At 44.7% G+C, this 17,899-nt stretch overlaps 1 protein-coding gene across 1 annotated transcript in view; it reads right to left on the reverse strand.

Annotated features, from left to right (window-relative positions):
* Positions 1-14,784, reverse strand: part of CRHR2 (corticotropin releasing hormone receptor 2) — a 403,994-nt gene extending 389,210 nt beyond the window's left edge. Inside the window, exon 1 of the mRNA XM_089659264.1 lies at positions 14,692-14,784. Coding sequence (XP_089515390.1) covers positions 14,692-14,719 — 28 coding nt within the window. The 5' untranslated portion in view covers positions 14,720-14,784. The remainder of the gene's footprint in view (positions 1-14,691) is intronic.
* Between the last annotated feature and the right edge of the window lie 3,115 nt (positions 14,785-17,899).

Here is a 17,899-nt window from a genome sequence, read left to right on the forward strand (position 1 = left end):
AGAAATTTAGCCATTTCATGTTTTGTTGATTTAATATTTTCTACTGTTTGAAATTTTTTTATTTATTTATTTTTTTGGGGAGGGGGGAGGGGGGGGGGCAAATAGCTGGTCTTGCCTAGGGTGCAAAATAGTCTAGCACCGACCCTGCCTTCAGTTAATTTCTCTATTACAACCAGCGCCGGACTCCGTTCACTCCCACCCAACCTTCAACGGGACTCGGCCCAGCCCAACAACATCTGCTTATGATCACCTAGGCAATCACAACAGAAGTGGGAAGATTCGGGTACCCGTTCCCCAAAAGGTGCCAATCCTTAATGGGGAGCGGGGGGGACAATGCATTAAAGTGGAACTTCCCCTTTTGGGTGGAACTCTGCTTTAACCACTTGTCGACCAGCGACGTTCGGTGGTCGGCTTTCTAGTAAAAGCAATTCTAGCAGCTAATTAGCCGCTGGATTGCTTTTATAATCAGTGGGAGGGGACATCCACTCCCATTGCCTTCTGTGGCTCTCCTGGGGTCTTCCGCCCTGCCGGCTGACCATAGAATTGATCAGAGAATGGAATGGCAACGAGCATTTCATCCCTTCCAGTTTCACAGTTGTAAACAAACCCTTAGTGTTTTGTAAAAAGCGTCGGATCATACCGATCTTGGTAAGATACCCCAGATCTCACCATAAAGAGTAGCTGTCACTGCCTATTGCTATCACAGGGGATATATATATATATATATATATATTCCCTGTGATAAAAAATAAAAGTGCTAAAAAAATTAAAGGGACAGTGTAAAAAAATGAAATAAATAATTTAAACATTTTTAAAGTGCTCACATGCAAAGGTGAACGCATGCATGAGCGCAAACAGCGATTGCAACACATATGTGAAGTATTACCATGAACGTCAGATCGAGGGCAGCAATTTTAGCACCAGACTTCCCATGTAAATCTAAAGTGGTAACCTGTTAAGGCTTTTAAAGCATCGCCTATGAATAAAAAATGTACGCAGTTTGTCACTGTTGCAGGGACGTGCGCAATTTTAAAGCATGACATGGTTGGTATCTATTTACTCGGCGTAATATCATCTTTTATATTTTAACTAACTATTGGGTATTATAGTATGTTTTTGTGCATTAAAATGTGAAAAATTGGTTTCATTTTTACAAATAACAATTATGTTTAAAAAAAACGCTGTTCAAATACCATGTGACATAAAAACTTGTAACACCCACCATTTTATTCTCCAGGGACCCTGCATTAACCACTTCAAGTCCGGACACTTTTAACCCCTTCCTGTCCAATTTTCAGCTTTCAGCGCTGTCACACTTTGAATGACAATTGCGCGGTCATGCAACACTATACCCATATGAATTTTTTTGCATTTTTTTTTGAGACCAATAAAACTTTATTTTGGTGGTATTTATTCACCACTGGGATTTTTTTTTTTGCTATATTATTGAAAAAGTCAAACATTTTTGAAAAAAATGTTTTTGCAATTAAATAATCTTTCTTCATAAAATGTATTCAGTTATCTTTTTAGTAAAAAAAAATAACCCAAATTAGTTTATAACCAAAAATTATAATTTTTCAAAAAAGTTTTTTACATTTTTTTTTTATATTATTATTTATGTTTTTTTTTTTTAACATACTGTCACCCTAGCAGTACAGTGTCACCATAGTGACACTGTACTACTTGTGGGGGGTGATTAAGATTTTTTTTTTCTTTACACTGATTGCTTTTACACCCATAAAGGCTGTAAAAGCAAACATTTCTCCTTCTCTCTGGCATCATTCTTGCAGCCATTGAGAAATACTGTGTGAGCTGTGATTGGTCACAGCTTGTCACATGGTACAAGGCTGTTGTGAATAGTGTTCTATCATGTAATCTCTGTGATCATTCACAGATTTCATTAGTAGTAAGCAATGATGTCAGAAGTGACATCTTGCTTAAACCTATTCATGTGATCACTGATTGACCAATCAGTGATCACATGATCGGGACCACACACAGAGGTCCCATACAGCGATCGGTGTTCTGGATCGCGGTGAGTGAGCTCCCAGGGAGCGCACAATCCAAAATGGCGAGCACCGTTTATGTACGGCAACCCGCCCCTGCACTGCCACCGTCTGGCCCTTTATATACAGCGGCTGGGCGGGAAGTGGTTAAAAATATATAAAGTTTGGGGGTTCTAAGCAATTATCTAGCAAAATAATACAGATTTTTATATGTAAACAAAAAGTGTCAGAAATGGCCTGGTCTTCAAAGTGGAAATGTACTCACCTCCCCTCTAGCGATGCCGCATCCCTGAGCTTCTTTGCCGGCCACTGACACATTGACCTGGTCTTCTTCAGCCATATTGATTGGTGATGTAATTAAGTTCAGCCGTTTTGGTTCAGTCCTCCACAGTAATGGCAGTTTCTCATGTGGCCCCCTTGGGAAAACGAACTGCCCACCCCAATGTAGAGTGTGGCTTTAAATCTGCAATCCAGCCTAAAACGCGACGCGCTACATGACACTTATCAGCAACCATGGCAGAGCCAACATCTGCATCCTCTTACAGCTAATTACACACCCCGCTGGCCCCGCCGCTGTAAGCAGGCTCAAGCATGTGGAGCGCTAAATGGAGCTGAAATGTCCGGACAGATGCTTTGAATGCACTTATTATGTCATTCTGACTTTTATGTCTTTTTTTATTTATCAAAATTTCGAGGATTAAAAATAGCAAAAACCGTGCTATGGATAGTGCTCTGCCGTAAAGTTTAGCCATGATCTTGACTTAAAGGAGTGCTCCGGACAAAACTGAAAAATTCAGCTCTGAATGGGGAACACAAGAGCCTAAAGTGGCTCTAAAGCAGGGATCTCCAAACTTTCCAAAGGGCCAGTTTTTTGTCCTTCAGTCTTTAGAGGGGCTGGACTGTGACTAGTGGAAGTCTCAACATCAGTAGGCATAGACAATGCCCCATCATTTGTTTGAATGGAAGGAATAGTGTCCTATCATTGGTTGAATCGAAGGAATAGTGCCCCATCATTGGTTGAATCGAAGGAATAGTGTCCTATCATTGGTTTGAATGGAAGGAATAGTGTCCTATCATTGGTTGAATCGAAGGAATAGTGCCCCATCATTGGTTGAATCGAAGGAATAGTGTCCTATCATTGGTTGAATCGAAGGAATAGTGCCCCATCATTGGTTGAATTGAAGGAATAGTGTCCTATCATTGGTTTGAATGGAAGGAATAGTATCCTATCATTGGTTTGAATGGAAGGAATAGTGCCCCATCATTGGTTTGAATGGAAGGAATAGTATCCTATCATTGGTTTGAATGGAAGGAATAGTATCCTATCATTGGTTTGAATGGAAGGAATAGTGCCCCATCATTGGTTTGAATGGAAGGAATAGTGTCCTATCATTGGTTGAATCGAAGGAATAGTGCCCCATCATTGGTTGAATCAAAGGAATAGTGTCCTATCATTGGTTGAATCGAAGGAATAGTGCCCCATCATTGGTTGAATCGAAGGAATAGTGTCCTATCATTGGTTTGAATGGAAGGAATAGTATCCTATCATTGGTTTGAATGGAAGGAATAGTATCCTATCATTGGTTTGAATGTAAGGAATAGTGCCTCATCATTGGTATTAATGGAAGGAATAGTGCCCTTTCATTGGTTGAATGGAAGGAATAGCGCCCTATCATTGGTTTTAATGGAAGGAATAGTGTCCCATCAGTGGTTTGAATGGAAGGAATAGTGCCACATCATTGGTTGATTGGAAGGAATAGTGCCCTATCATTGGTTTTAATAAAAGGAAAAGTGCCCCAACATTGGTTGAATGGAAGGAATAGCGCGCCATCATTGATTGAATCAAAGGAATAATGCCCCATCATTAGATGAATGGAAGGAATGGTGCCACATCATTGGTAGAATGGGAAGAATAATACCCCATCATTGGTTTGAATTGAGGAATAGTGACCTTGCTGTTATCAAAGCGAAGAATAGTACCCTATCAATTATGTCAGTGAGAGGAATAGTGCCCAATTGAGGGTGTCAGTGTATGGAATAGTGCCCCTTCATTAGTTGAATGGAAGGAATAGTACCCATCATTGGTTGAATGGAAGGAATAGTGCTCTATCATTGGTTTGAATGGAAGGAATAGTACCCATCATTGGTTGAATGGAAGGAATAGTACCCATCATTGGTTGAATGGAGGAATAGTGCACCTTGCTGTTATCAATGGGAAGAATAGTACCCTATCAATTATGTCAGCGGGAGGAATAGTGCCCAACTAAGGGTGTTAGTGTAAGGAACAGTGCCCTTCAATGGTGTCAGTGTAAGGAATAGTGCCCCATTGATGGTGTCAGTGTAAGGAATAGTGCCCCATCAATGGTGTCAGTGTAAGGAATAGTGCCCCATTGATGGTGTCAGTGTAAGGAATAGTGCCCCATCAATGGAGTCAGTGTAAGGAACAGTGCCCTTCAATGGTGTCAGTGTAAGGAATGGTGCCCCATCAATGGTGTCAGTGTAAGGAATAGTGCCCCATCAATGGTGTCAGTGTAAGGAATAGTGCCTCTTCAATGGTGTCAGTGTAAGGAATAGTGCCCCATCAATGGTGTCAGTGTAAGGAATAGTGCCCCTTCAATGGTGTCACTGTAAGGAATAGTGCCCCATTGATGGTGTCAGTGTAAAGAATAGTGCCCCATCAATGGTGTCATTGTAAGGAATAGTGCCCCTTCAATGGTGTCAGTGTAAGGAATAGTGCCCCTTCAATGGTGTCAGTGTAAGGAATAGTGCCCCTTCAATGGTGTCAGTGTAAGGAATAGTGCCCCATCAATGGTGTCAGTGTAAGGAATAGTGCCCCTTCAATGGAGTCAGTGTAAGGAACAGTGCCCTTCAATGGTGTCAGTGTAAGGAATAGTGCCCCATTGATGGTGTCAGTGTAAGGAATAGTGCCCCATCAATGGTGTCAGTGTAAGGAATAGTGCCCCTTCAATGGTGTCAGTGTAAGGAATAGTGCCCCATCATTGGTGTCAGTGGGAGGAATAGTGCCCCATCAATGGTGTCAGTGTAAGGAATAGTGCCCCAAGGGCCAGATTAAGGCAGCCAGGGGCCGTAGTTTGGAGACCACTGCTCTAAAGGCTTAAGGTTTTTACCTTCTATGCATGAACATAAAAAAACCTTCTGTGTGCAGCAGAATACTTACCTGAGCCACATTGTGATCCAGTGATGTGCATTAGAGCCTCGGCTCTCTGGGATTCTCCCTCCTCTTTGGCCATTGGCTCCTGCTGCTGTCAATCACAGCCATTGAGCCAAGGAGGAGAGAGAGAGAGGGTGGGGCCAAGTCACAGCTCTATGTGGGAATGGACAGACAGATCAGTGGCTCGGGAGCGAACCTGCCCGGGTGCCCCCATAGCAAGCAGCTTTTTCTGGGGGCACTCGACAGGAGGGAGGGGACTGGAGTGCCAGTAATTGAGGTATTGCCGCAAAAGTTATGTGCACAATTTTAAAGCGTGACATGTTTGGTATCTATTTACTCGGCATGACATTATCTTTTATATTTTACCAAATAATTGGGTATCGTATTGTGTTTTTGTGCGTTAAAATTCACTAAAGTGTATTTTTTTAAAATTGCGTTTGGGAAATTCACTGCGCAAATACTGTGTGACATTAAAATAATTGCATCACCCACCATTTTGTTCTCTAGGGCTGCTGCATAAAAAATATATATATATAATGTTTGGGGTAATTTTCTAGCAAATAAGATTTTTACATATAGGTGAGAATTATCGGAACTGGTCTGGGGCTGAAGTGGTTAAACACTGGGGGCAGTAATTCATTTCATTGGATGTAATAGTAATTTATTCTGGACATTGAAATTAATGAATGCTCAAGCGCTAAATGCGTCTAAATGTGCATTAGACACCAAACGCTGCTGCTCCTGGAGTGCGCAAAGTGGCCCCCCCATAGTAGACTTGTGTGCAAAGTGGCCCCCCCATAGTAGACTTGTGCGCAAAGTGGCCCCCCTTAGTAGACTTGTGCGCAAAGTTCCCCCCCATAGTAGACTTGTGTGCAAAGTGGCCCCCCCATAGTAGACATTTGTGCAAAGTGGCCCCCCCATAGTAGACATTTGTGCAAAGTGGGCCCCCCATAGTAGACTTTTGTGCAAAGTGGCCCCTCCATAGTAGACTTTTGTGCAAAGTGGCCCCCCCCCATAGTAGACATTTGTGCAAAGTGGCCCCCCATAGTAGACTTGTGTGCAAAGTGCCCCCCCCATAGTAGACTTGTGCGCAAAGTGGCCCCCCCATGGTAGACTTGTGTGCAAAGTGGCCCCCCCATAGTAGACTTGTGCGCAAAGTGGCCCCCCTTAGTAGACTTGTGCGCAAAGTGCCCCCCCATAGTAGACTTGTGTGCAAAGTGGCCCCCCCATAGTAGACTTGTGTGCAAAGTGGCCCCCCCATAGTAGACTTGTGCGCAAAGTGGCCCCCCTTAGTAGACTTGTGCGCAAAGTGCCCCCCCATAGTAGACTTGTGTGCAAAGTGGCCCCCCATAGTAGACATTTGTGCAAAGTGGCCCCCCATAGTAGACATTTGTGCAAAGTGGGCCCCCATAGTAGACTTTTGTGCAAAGTGGCCCTTCCATAGTAGACTTTTGTGCAAAGTGGCCCCCCCCATAGTAGACATTTGTGCAAAGTGGCCCCCCATAGTAGACTTGTGTGCAAAGTGGCCCCCCCATAGTAGACTTGTGCTCAAATTGGTTCCTTCATAGTAGACTTGTGTGCAAAGTGGCCCCCCCATAGTAGACATTTGTGCAAAGTGGCCCCCCCATAGTAGACATTTGTGCAAAGTGGGCCCCCCATAGTAGACTTTTGTGCAAAGTGGCCCCTCCATAGTAGACTTTTGTGCAAAGTGGCCCCCCCCATAGTAGACATTTGTGCAAAGTGGCCCCCCATAGTAGACTTGTGTGCAAAGTGGCCCCCCCATAGTAGACTTGTGCTTAAAGTGGTTCCCCCATAGTAGACTTGTGTGCAAAGTGCCCCCCCCCATAGTAGACTTGTGCGCAAAGTGGCCCCCCCATGGTAGACTTGTGTGCAAAGTGGCCCCCCCATAGTAGACATTTGTGCAAAGTGGCCCCCCCATAGTAGACATTTGTGCAAAGTGGCCCCCCCATAGTAGACTTTTGTGCAAAGTGGCCCCCCCATAGTAGACATTTGTGCAAAGTGGCCCCCCCATAGTAGACTTTTGTGCAAAGTGGCCCCCCCATAGTAGACTTTTGTGCAAAGTGGCCCCCCCATAGTAGACATTTGTGCAAAGTGGCCCCCCCCATAGTAGACTTTTGTGCAAAGTGGCACCCCCATAGTAGACTTTTGTGCAAAGTGGCCCCCCCATAGTAGACATTTGTGCAAAGTGGCCCCCCATAGTAGATTGTGTGCAAAGTGGCCCCTCCATAGTAGACTTGTGCGCAAAGTGGCCCCCCATAGTAGACTTGTGCACACAGTGCCCCCCCTAGTAGACTTGTGCGCAAAGTGGCCCCCCATAGTAGACATTTGTGCAAAGTGGCCCCCCATAGTAGACATTTGTGCAAAGTGGCCCCCCCATAGTAGACTTGTGTGCAAAGTGGCCCCCCCATAGTAGACTTGTGTGCAAATTGGTCCCCCCATAGTAGACATTTGTGCAAAGTGGCCCCCCCATAGTAGACTTGTGTGCAAAGTGGCCCCCCCATAGTAGACTTGTGTGCAAAGTGGCCCCCCCATAGTAGACTTGTGTGCAAAGTGGCCCCCCATAGTAGACTTGTGCGCAAAGTGGCCCCCCATAGTAGACTTGTGCACACAGTGCCCCCCCCTCTAGTAGACTTGTGTGCAAAGTGGCCCCCCATAGTAGACATTTGTGCAAAGTGGCCCCCCATAGTAGACATTTGTGCAAAGTGGCCCCCCCATAGTAGACTTGTGTGCAAAGTGGCCCCCCCATAGTAGACTTGTGTGCAAATTGGTCCCCCCATAGTAGACATTTGTGCAAAGTGGCCCCCCCATAGTAGACTTGTGTGCAAAGTGGCCCCCCCATAGTAGACTTGTGTGCAAAGTGGCCCCCCCATAGTAGACTTGTGTGCAAAGTGGCCCCCCATAGTAGACTTGTGCGCAAAGTGGCCCCCCATAGTAGACTTGTGCACACAGTGCCCCCCCCTCTAGTAGACTTGTGTGCAAAGTGGCCCCCCATAGTAGACATTTGTGCAAATGTGACTAATCACAGCTCGCACAGTATTTCTCAATGGCTGTCAATCAGTGTAAAAAAAAGAAAAAAAAAATCTTCATCACCCCCCACAAATAGTACAGTGTCACCATGGCGACACTGTGCTGCTAGGGTGACAGTATGTAAAGAAAAAAAAAAACAATAATATAAAATAAAAATGTAAAAAAAACATTTTGAAAAATTATAATTTTTGGTTCAAAACTAAAATTTCATTTCTGCCTCTAAATATCTATGTTTTCATGGACACATAGGGTAACATGGAGAGGCACTTAGAGGCAGAAAAAAAACCCGCCAGACGCCCCTAAAAGCACTGTTAGGCTGGATTCACACTGATGTGGTGCAGAATTTGCAGCGTTTTCTGTGCGAATCCCACACCGCATTGCAATCACACACCGTTCATGCGAACCGATGCGGGTGTGTATGTTAACGACACCCCGAAATCGGTCAGCAAAACGCAGTGCGATGTGCAGAATTGGATCGCATAGGTGTGAATACCCATGCGATCCGATTCTAGTGCAGATCCAAAAAAGGGTCCTGCACCTCTTTGGTGTGGTGCAATTGGAGCCATACATAATGTACGGCTCTGATCGCACCGCACACAATTCGCATGTGATTTGCACAGGAATGCGGTGCGATTCCTGTGGGAATTACATGCGATGTACAGCACCGCATCAGTGTGAACCCAGCCTTAACCCCTCGCCTACCCGGCACTTTCACCCCCTTCCTGTCCAGGCCAATTTTCAGCTTTCAGCGCTGTCACACTTTGAATGACAATTGCGCGGTCATGCAACACTGTACCCATATGAATTTTTTATCATTGTTTTCACACAGATAGAGCTTTCTTTTGGTGGTATCTAATCACCTCTGGGGTTTTTCATTTTTTGCACTATAAATGAAAAAAGAGCAAACATTTTGAAAAAAAAAGGTTTTCTTTGTTTTGTATTATCAAATTTTGCAAACAGGTCATTTTTCTCCTTCACTGATGTGTGTTGATGAGGCGGCACTGACAGGCAGCACTGATGGGTACTGACAGGCAGCACTGATGGGCACTGATGAGGCGGCACGGACAGGCAGCACTGATGTGTACTGACAGGCAGCACTGATGGGCACTGATGAGGCGGCACTGATAGGCAGCACTGATGGGTACTGATGAGGCGGCACTGACAGGCAGCACTGATGGGTACTGACAGGCAGCACTGATGGGCACTGATGAGGCGGCACTGATAGGCAGCACTGATGGGCACTGATAGGCACCACTGATGGGCATTGATGAGGCGGAACTGATAGGCAGCACTGATAGGCATTGATGAGATGGCACTGATGAGGCAGCACTGATGGGCACTGATGATGCTGCACTGATGGGCACTGATAGACAGCACTGATTGGCACTAATAGGTAGCAATGAAGGGCACTAACTGGCAACACTGACTGCCAGCACTGACGGACGGCACGGACCGGTGGCACTGATAGGCAGCACCGACTGGGGGCACTAACTGGCAACACTGACTGGCAGCTCTGACTGACGGCACTGACTGTTGGCACTGACGGACGGCACTGACTGGTGGCACTGATAGGCAGCACTGACTGGGGGCACTGATGGGCACTAACTGGCAACACTGACTGGCAGCACTGACTGACGGCACTGACTGTTGGCAGCACTGATAGGCAGCACTGACTGGCTGCACTGATGAGCACAGATTGGCAGCACTATTGGGAACTGATGGGCAGCACTGTTTGGCACTGCTGGGCACTTTTGGGGCTGCACTGATAATCAGTACCCTGATTATCAGTGCAGATGTCTCCTTTGACAGTTGACCGTTATCGGCAGTACTTTCCCCATCCTGTGACAGTGCGAGGAAAGTACTGCCGATAACCGGCAACTGTATGTACATGGCGGTCAGCTGTGATTGGGCTTTTACACATCATATGATCAGCTGCGTCCAAAAGACACAGCGATCACAGACAACAACAGGTGTGCTCCACTGAGGGCGCGTTTGGGGAGGACGTCACATGACACCCCCCCAAGACTGCGGCAACGAATGACGGCTACAGCGCAGTAGGGAAGTGGTTAAACACGTCCAGTGCACATGAGGCCTACAACTAAAGCCGCCATCTTCCTTTTCATATTTGTTCTGGAATAATCGTTGACGTAGGTAATGTGAGGCGTCACCGCCGGGCACAAGAGCTTTCATGCCACATTAACAAACAGTAGGACGTGGTGATGGAGGAAAGTACATAGAAGCCACATATGAGTAGCGGAGGAAAGCCGACACGCAGACCGGAGTGTCTGACAGGTGCGGCATCTGGGCCCGCCGTGTATTGACATGAAACATTTGGCCTCGGTACCAGCTGCAGCGCATTAAGTAATGCCTCACAATGTATTTACCTTATTGCAGTCACTTCCTTTCCGGGTTTATTTTTGGATTCCGGCCTCCATTCCACCTGCTTTCTATTAAACCCGTCCAATGCTGTCTGTGTAATGTATGAGGATATTGACAGCAAATGACAGCCTACCGCGCCAACGACCTACGAGCTGAGTGTATACAGCTACAGCGTACAAAGCCTGGGTAGGCAATACAAAAGGTTTGTATAGGGCTAAGATAGCGCCAGATAATGGTTAACCCTCTCACTGCTGGAGCCTTTATTTATTTATTTCAGGTACTTATATAGCGCTGTCAATTTTCGCAGCGCTTTACATATACACAGGCGTACCTCGGTTTACGAACGCCTCGGTTAAAGTCATTTTCGGTTTACGAATGAAAATCCATTGAAAATAATGCCTCGGTTTACAAATTTTTTTCGCGATACAAAGCAAGGTTCCCCAGGATGCATTGCGCCTGGGAGGTTTATAGCACCGCCCCTGTGCATGCTGGGAGTCTGTGGGTAGCACGTGGCATTGAGTGCGGAGGTGTTGGAGTGGTTTTTGCATCGAGCCATTTTGGAAATTTTTTTTAATCATGTCCCTGTACAGTATTTATGCCTTTAAAGTGCACTTTATAAAGAGTTTTAAACAGATAAAACTTTTTTTGACTTTTTTCTGACCTCTGGAACGGATTAATTGATTTTCAATGCATTTATGAATTTTTTTCGCAATACAAACGGATTCATTGGTTTTAAATGCATTTACAAATTTAATTTCTAATCATATCCCTCTACAGTATTTATTCATTTAAAGTGCACTTTATAAAGAATTTTGAACAGATAACACTTTTGTTGACTTTTTTTCTGACCTCCGGAACAGAGTAATTGGTTTTCAATGCATTTACAAATTCATTTTTAATCATATCCCTCTACAGTATTTATGCATTTAAAGTGCACTTTATAAAGAATTTTGAACAGATAACACTTTTTTTGACTTTTTTCTGACCTCCGGAATGGATTAATTGGCTTTCAATGCATTTATGAATTTCTTTCGTAATACGAACGGATTAATTGGTTTTCAATGCATTTACAATTTTTTTTTGTAAATCATGTCCCTGTACAGTATTTATGCCTTTAAAGTGCACTATATAAAGAGTTTTGAACAGATAAAACTTTTTTGACTTTTTTCTGACCTCCGGAACAGATTAATTGGTTTTCAATGCATTTTTTTCGCAATACGAACGGATTAATTGGTTTTCAATGCATTTACAAATCAATTTTTAATCATGTCCCTGTACAGTATTTATGCCTTTAAAATGCACTTTATAAAGAGTTTTGAATAGATAAGACTTTTTTTTAAACTTTTTTTCTGACCTCCGGAACGGATTAATTGGTTTTCAATGCAATTACGATTTTTTTTTTAACCACTTGACCTCCTGAGGATTTACCCCCCTTCCTGACCACGCCTCTTTTTGCTACTCGGCGCTGCACTAATTCAACTGATAATTGCGCGGTCATGCAATGCTGCTTCCAAACGAAATTTACGTCCTTTTTTTCACACAAATAGAGCTTTCTTTCGGTGGTATTTGATCACCTGTGCGCTTTTTATTTTTCACGCTATAAACAAAAAAAAAAAATTTTGAAGAAAAACAATATTTTTTACTTTCGGCTATAAAACATATATAGTAAACTCAAAGTTGGTTATAAATTTAGGCCAAAATGTATTCTGCTCCATGTTTTTGGTAAAAAAAATCCCAATAAGTGTATATTGATTGCTTTGTGTGGAAGTTATAGCGTCTACAAACTATGGTATAGATAATGGAATTTACGCCATTTTTTTGCTATACAGCGCTGCGCTAGTTTAACGGACAATTGCGCAGTCATGCAATACGATACATAAATGAAATTTACATCCTTTTTTTTTCCCCACAAATTGAGCTTTCTTTTGGTGGTATTTGATCGCCTGTGCGGTTTTTATTTTTTTCGCTATAAAAAAAAGGCTGACAATTTTGAGGAAAAAAAATATTTTGGACTTTTTGCTATAAAACATGTCTAGTAAAATCAAATTTAGTCATAAATTTCTGCCAAAATGTATTCTGCGACATGTCTTTGCTAAAAAAAAACCCCAATACGTGTAAATTAATTGGTTTACGTGAAAGTTATAGCGTTTACAAATGGCGGGAAAGATACTGGGATTTTTAATTTTTTTATACTAATAATGGCGGCAATCAGCGACTTATGGCGGCGATCAGTGACTTATGGCGGCGATCAGTGACTTATGGCGGGACAACTATGGTATATATATATTGTCATTTTTATTTATTTAATTTTTTATCTACTACTACTGGAGGTGATCAGCGACTTATATTGGGACTGTGATAGAGCGGCAGGCAATTTGACGCTGAGAGGAACTGACTAACTGCCACTGACATCACCCTCACCAGTGACATTAATACAGTCATCAGTGAGAATCAGGGGCGGACTGACCATTTGTAAACTCAGGCACTGCCTGAGGGCCTGGGGTCAGTAGGGGGCCCCTTGAGATGCCCCTGGTACCTTTTTCATAGGCTTTTTGGAGTTTGGGCAAGGACACAGGGGCCCCATAATCCCCTATTGCCTGGGGGCCCCATGAGTTGTCAGTCCGCCCCTGGTGAGAATACTATACACTGTCACTGTACTAATGACACTGGCTGGGAATGGGTTAACATCTACGGCAATCAAGGGGTTACATCTATGGCTAACAATGTGTGATGTACGTATTAGGTGCTGCTTTTACTAAAGCATCAATGCGTTGCAGGGATGAGAAACAGAGAGATCGTTCCCTCTGTAGTGAGCTTTGTGTTGATTGTCAGCACAGAGTTCTGGGCTGTGATTGGATACAGCCGATCAGCAGGTCCCAGGACCCGCTGAAGGACTCCCATTGTGTACAATCATGCATGCGCCCTAAACAAGGAGGCAGGCAGCGACGTTCTGGTACATTTGCCCACCTGCAGAACTTTGTGGTCAAGAAGTGGTTCAAAACATGCCGCACCAAATCGCATGGCACCACAGTGCCATTCGGTGCCTGAAAATGCACTGCACTTCTACAATCTACATTTGAGGTGGTGTCAGGGGCGGACTGACAACTTATGGGGCCCCCAGGCAATAGGGGATCATGGGGCCCCTGTGTCCTTGCCCAAACTCAAAAAAGCCTATGAAAAAGGTACCAGGGGCATCTCATGGGGCCCCCTACTGACCCCGAGCCCTCGTTAAGTGCCCGGGTTTCCAAATGGTCAGTCCGCCCCTGCTTATAAAACATGTCACGCTCCACTAATATATATAATAAAAATTGTTAAATTAATATACTCCCAAATGATATATACTTATGTCATGTATGATCAACAAATATCTCAAACCATATACATACAGTATATGATATTCGTGATCCTACTACAAATCTGTCCACATTCCGTGAAACATTCCATGAAAAATTATTTATTTATTACACATTTATTAATGTTTCACAATTTTTAATATATATATATATATTAGTGGAGCGCGACACGCTTTGTAGAAGTTGAAATACACAAACCATTTGCAATGACAGGACAGCAGTGACCACTGCCCTAAACTCAACCACAAAGTGCAAGATAGAGAAAAACAGACCACGAACATAACAAAGGGGAGTGATTGCCCAAAGAGCTTGCAATCAAAAGTGAAGTACAGTTTCCTAACTGACCCTAATCTCTCCCTAAGCAGTTTATTGTTCTATCAGCTCCCTAGAGAAGCTTCCAGTTCATGAACACCATGGACACTGCGCCCCTTCTTTTATGATGAGGGGACTGGCTTAGCCTAAAGCCCCTTTATAGCTCTTCAAAGCCGGCTAGACATCGGTCAAAGGCCATGCAGTGCATGATGGTTTTACCAAAATGTTGCCTGGGCACTAACCAGCAACCTGAACCTCATCCCTAAAGAGCACCTGTCAGTAGGGATATGCTATAGTCTTGAGCTTGGAGCCTAGACATGGAGGACCAGTGATGTCACAGCGGCTTCCTTTTCAGCTGATAAATGATTATGGTCAGCCCCATTCCTTCCATGTCCAATCAGAAAAGATACACATGTGTTACCTGTGATGTTGTACATGGCGGACAGCATCTCACAATACTTCTCCAGCAGAGCTGTGAGGGACAGGTTTCCCGAGCTGGTGCATTGGAGGGTCATCTGCAAATGTAAAAGAAAAAAAATCACTAATAGTAAACAATGTATCATTAATGGTAAACAATGTATCACTAATGGTAAAGTGCATGTAACCATTCCCTTGTTTTTTTCCCCTTTTGTTTGTTCCTCTTTCCTTTTTTTCTATTTATGTAGTTCATTTTGGTGTAGAAGAGTGGTCTCCAAACTGTGGTCCAGCGGCTTTGATGTCCTTTGCTTGCCTCTATCCAGTCCTAGGAGCACTATTCCATCCACAACTGACACCAATGATGGGGCACTATTTCATCCACAACTGACACCAATGATGGGGCACTATTCCTCCCACTGATACCAATGATGGGGCACTAATCTTCCCAGTGATACCAATGATGGGGCACTATTCCTCCCACTGATACCAAAGATGGGACACTATTCCTCCCACTGATACCAATGATGGGGCACTATTCCTCCCACTGATACCAATGATGGGACACTATTCCTCCCACAGACACCAATGATGGGGCACTATTCCTCCCACTGATACCAATGATGGGACAATATTCCTCCCACTGATACCAATGATGGGGCACTCTTCCTCCCGCTGACACCAATGATGGAGCACTATTCCTTCAACTGATACCAATTATGGGACATTATTCCTCCCACTGATACCAATGATGGGGCGCTATTCCTCCCACAGACACCAATGATGGGGCACTATTCCCCCCACTGATACCAATGATGGGGCACTATTCCTCCCACTGATACCAATGATGGAGCACTATTCCTTCCACTGATACCAACGATGGGGCACTATTCCTCCCACTGATACCAATGATGGGGCACTATTCCTCCCACTGATACCAATGATGGAGCACTATTCCTTCCACTGATAACAACGATGGGGCAATATTCCTCCCACTGACACCATTGATGGGGCACTATTCCTTCAACTGATACCAATTATGGGACATTATTCCTCCCACTGATACCAATGATGGGGCGCTATTCCTCCCACAGACACCAATGATGGGGCACTATTCCTCCCACTGATACCAATGATGGAGCACTATTCCTTCAACTGATACCAATTATGGGACATTATTCCTCCCACTGATACCAATGATGGGGCGCTATTCCTCCCACAGACACCAATGATGGGGCACTATTCCTCCCACAGACACCAATGATGGGGCACTATTCCTCCCACTGATACCAATGATGGGGCACTATTCCTTCCACTGATACCAACGATGGGGCATTATTCCTCCCACTGATACCAATTATGGGACATTATTCCTCCCACTGATACCAATGATGGGGCGCTATTCCTCCCACAGACACCAATGATGGGGCACTATTCCTCCCACTGATACCAATGATGGGGCACTATTCCTCCCACTGACACCAATGATGGGGCACTATTCCTCCCACTGACACCAATGATGGGGCACTATTCCTCCCACTGACACCAATGATGGGGCACTATTCCTCCCACTGACACCAATGATGGGGCACTATTCCTCCCACTGATACCAATGATGGGGCACTATTCCTCCCACTGACACCAATGATGGGGCACTATTCCTCCCACTGACACCAATGATGGGGCACTATTCCTCCCACTGACACCAATGATGGGGCACTATTCCTCCCACTGACACCAATGATGGGGCACTATTCCTCCCACTGACACCAATGATGAAAAGCTTTCAATGTGCCACATCCAAATTTAACATATGAAGCAAACTTTATAGGTACCATATGAGACCACACATAAATTGTATGTATTTTATTCAAACATAATAAAATTAGGCACATATCAGACATGTATGATAAAAAGTACATATGGGGGATACCCCCAAAACAATTAACCCCTCCTCATATACATATAATTGGTGTATACTGTATATCTATAACATGTTCACATTTTATCCATTTTCAATGATCAACGCATTTAGCTTCTTCAGGACAGTAAATTTGCGGAGACAGAAAATTTTTACTGTAGAAAACATAATATACATTAATTTTCAATCCATAAATTATATTTTCACGTTGAAAACCAATAAAGAAGGCTCACATAGGTGGGGCCAGGGCTGCTGTTAGAAACCACGGGGCCCCATACAGCCAACCTGACAGCACCCGCCCCCCCAAAAAAACAAACCGTTTACTATGCTTCAGTTATGAATGAACACAGTGAGTCATCGGTACCAATCACTCATTGTGTTCATTCGGGAAAGAAAGGGTCTGGTAAATGTGACATATTACCAGACCCTTTCCCTACTCTACATCCTGCAGGATCCAATTGTGTGCTTGCAGCTGCCATTGGGAAGGAGAAGAGAGCAGCCGGAAGCACTGCAGGCATGGGGGCACACAGGGGGGCCTAGACGTCAGGGGAAAACATATGGTGCACAAGGAGAGTAATGGGTGTGAAGGGAGGGGTAATTACTGGAACCTATCCTCTGTGTGGCTCTCTCTTTCAGCAGATGCAAAGAGAGCCATACAGGGGATTGGTTCCAGTAACTGCCCCCCCCCCCCATAAGCTGATCATCATCCCTGCCCACATCCGATTTACCCATCTGCATGGGCCCCTCTGCTGGACTGGACCCCATACAGGAGGGCTGGTGGTACCCCCTTATCCACGGCCCTGGGTGGGGCACATCACTTTCACTTGTGGGCTTCCCAAACCACTAGAGGCAGTCTCCAGTGTTCAGCGTATGTCATGTGATTGGAGGAGGCCTTCATTGAGTCTCCATGATGGTTGAGCAGTGGAGTCCAAATGTAGGGTAAGATGGATCGGGGCATGGTCAAAATGGAATGTGTCCCCAATGTGTGCCCTATTCCTCCTGAACCATACCACCAGGCCACATTCCTTCAAATTGGGGGGGTTCTTACCAAAGCGCCTTGTACCCATGTTTATGATGAGGACAAGAGCCGCTTCCCCAAAAATCTGGTGGTTGTAGGGTTGTGGTAGTATGCGGGCTGGGGGCTTATTGGAATCTGAGGGGGAACATTTGCACCTTGGGGGATTATTGGAATCTGGGGGGGGGGGGGCTTGTTGGCAAAGCAGCTTGCAACTTTTATGAGGAGGAAAAGGGCCTCTTCCCCACAATCCTGACCTGATGGTTGTGGGAGTCTGTG

Source organism: Staurois parvus, unplaced genomic scaffold, assembly GCF_062004578.1.
Source record: "Staurois parvus isolate SC_StPar_1 unplaced genomic scaffold, SC_StPar_1.0 ptg001145l, whole genome shotgun sequence".
Classification (NCBI taxonomy): domain Eukaryota; kingdom Metazoa; phylum Chordata; class Amphibia; order Anura; family Ranidae; genus Staurois; species Staurois parvus.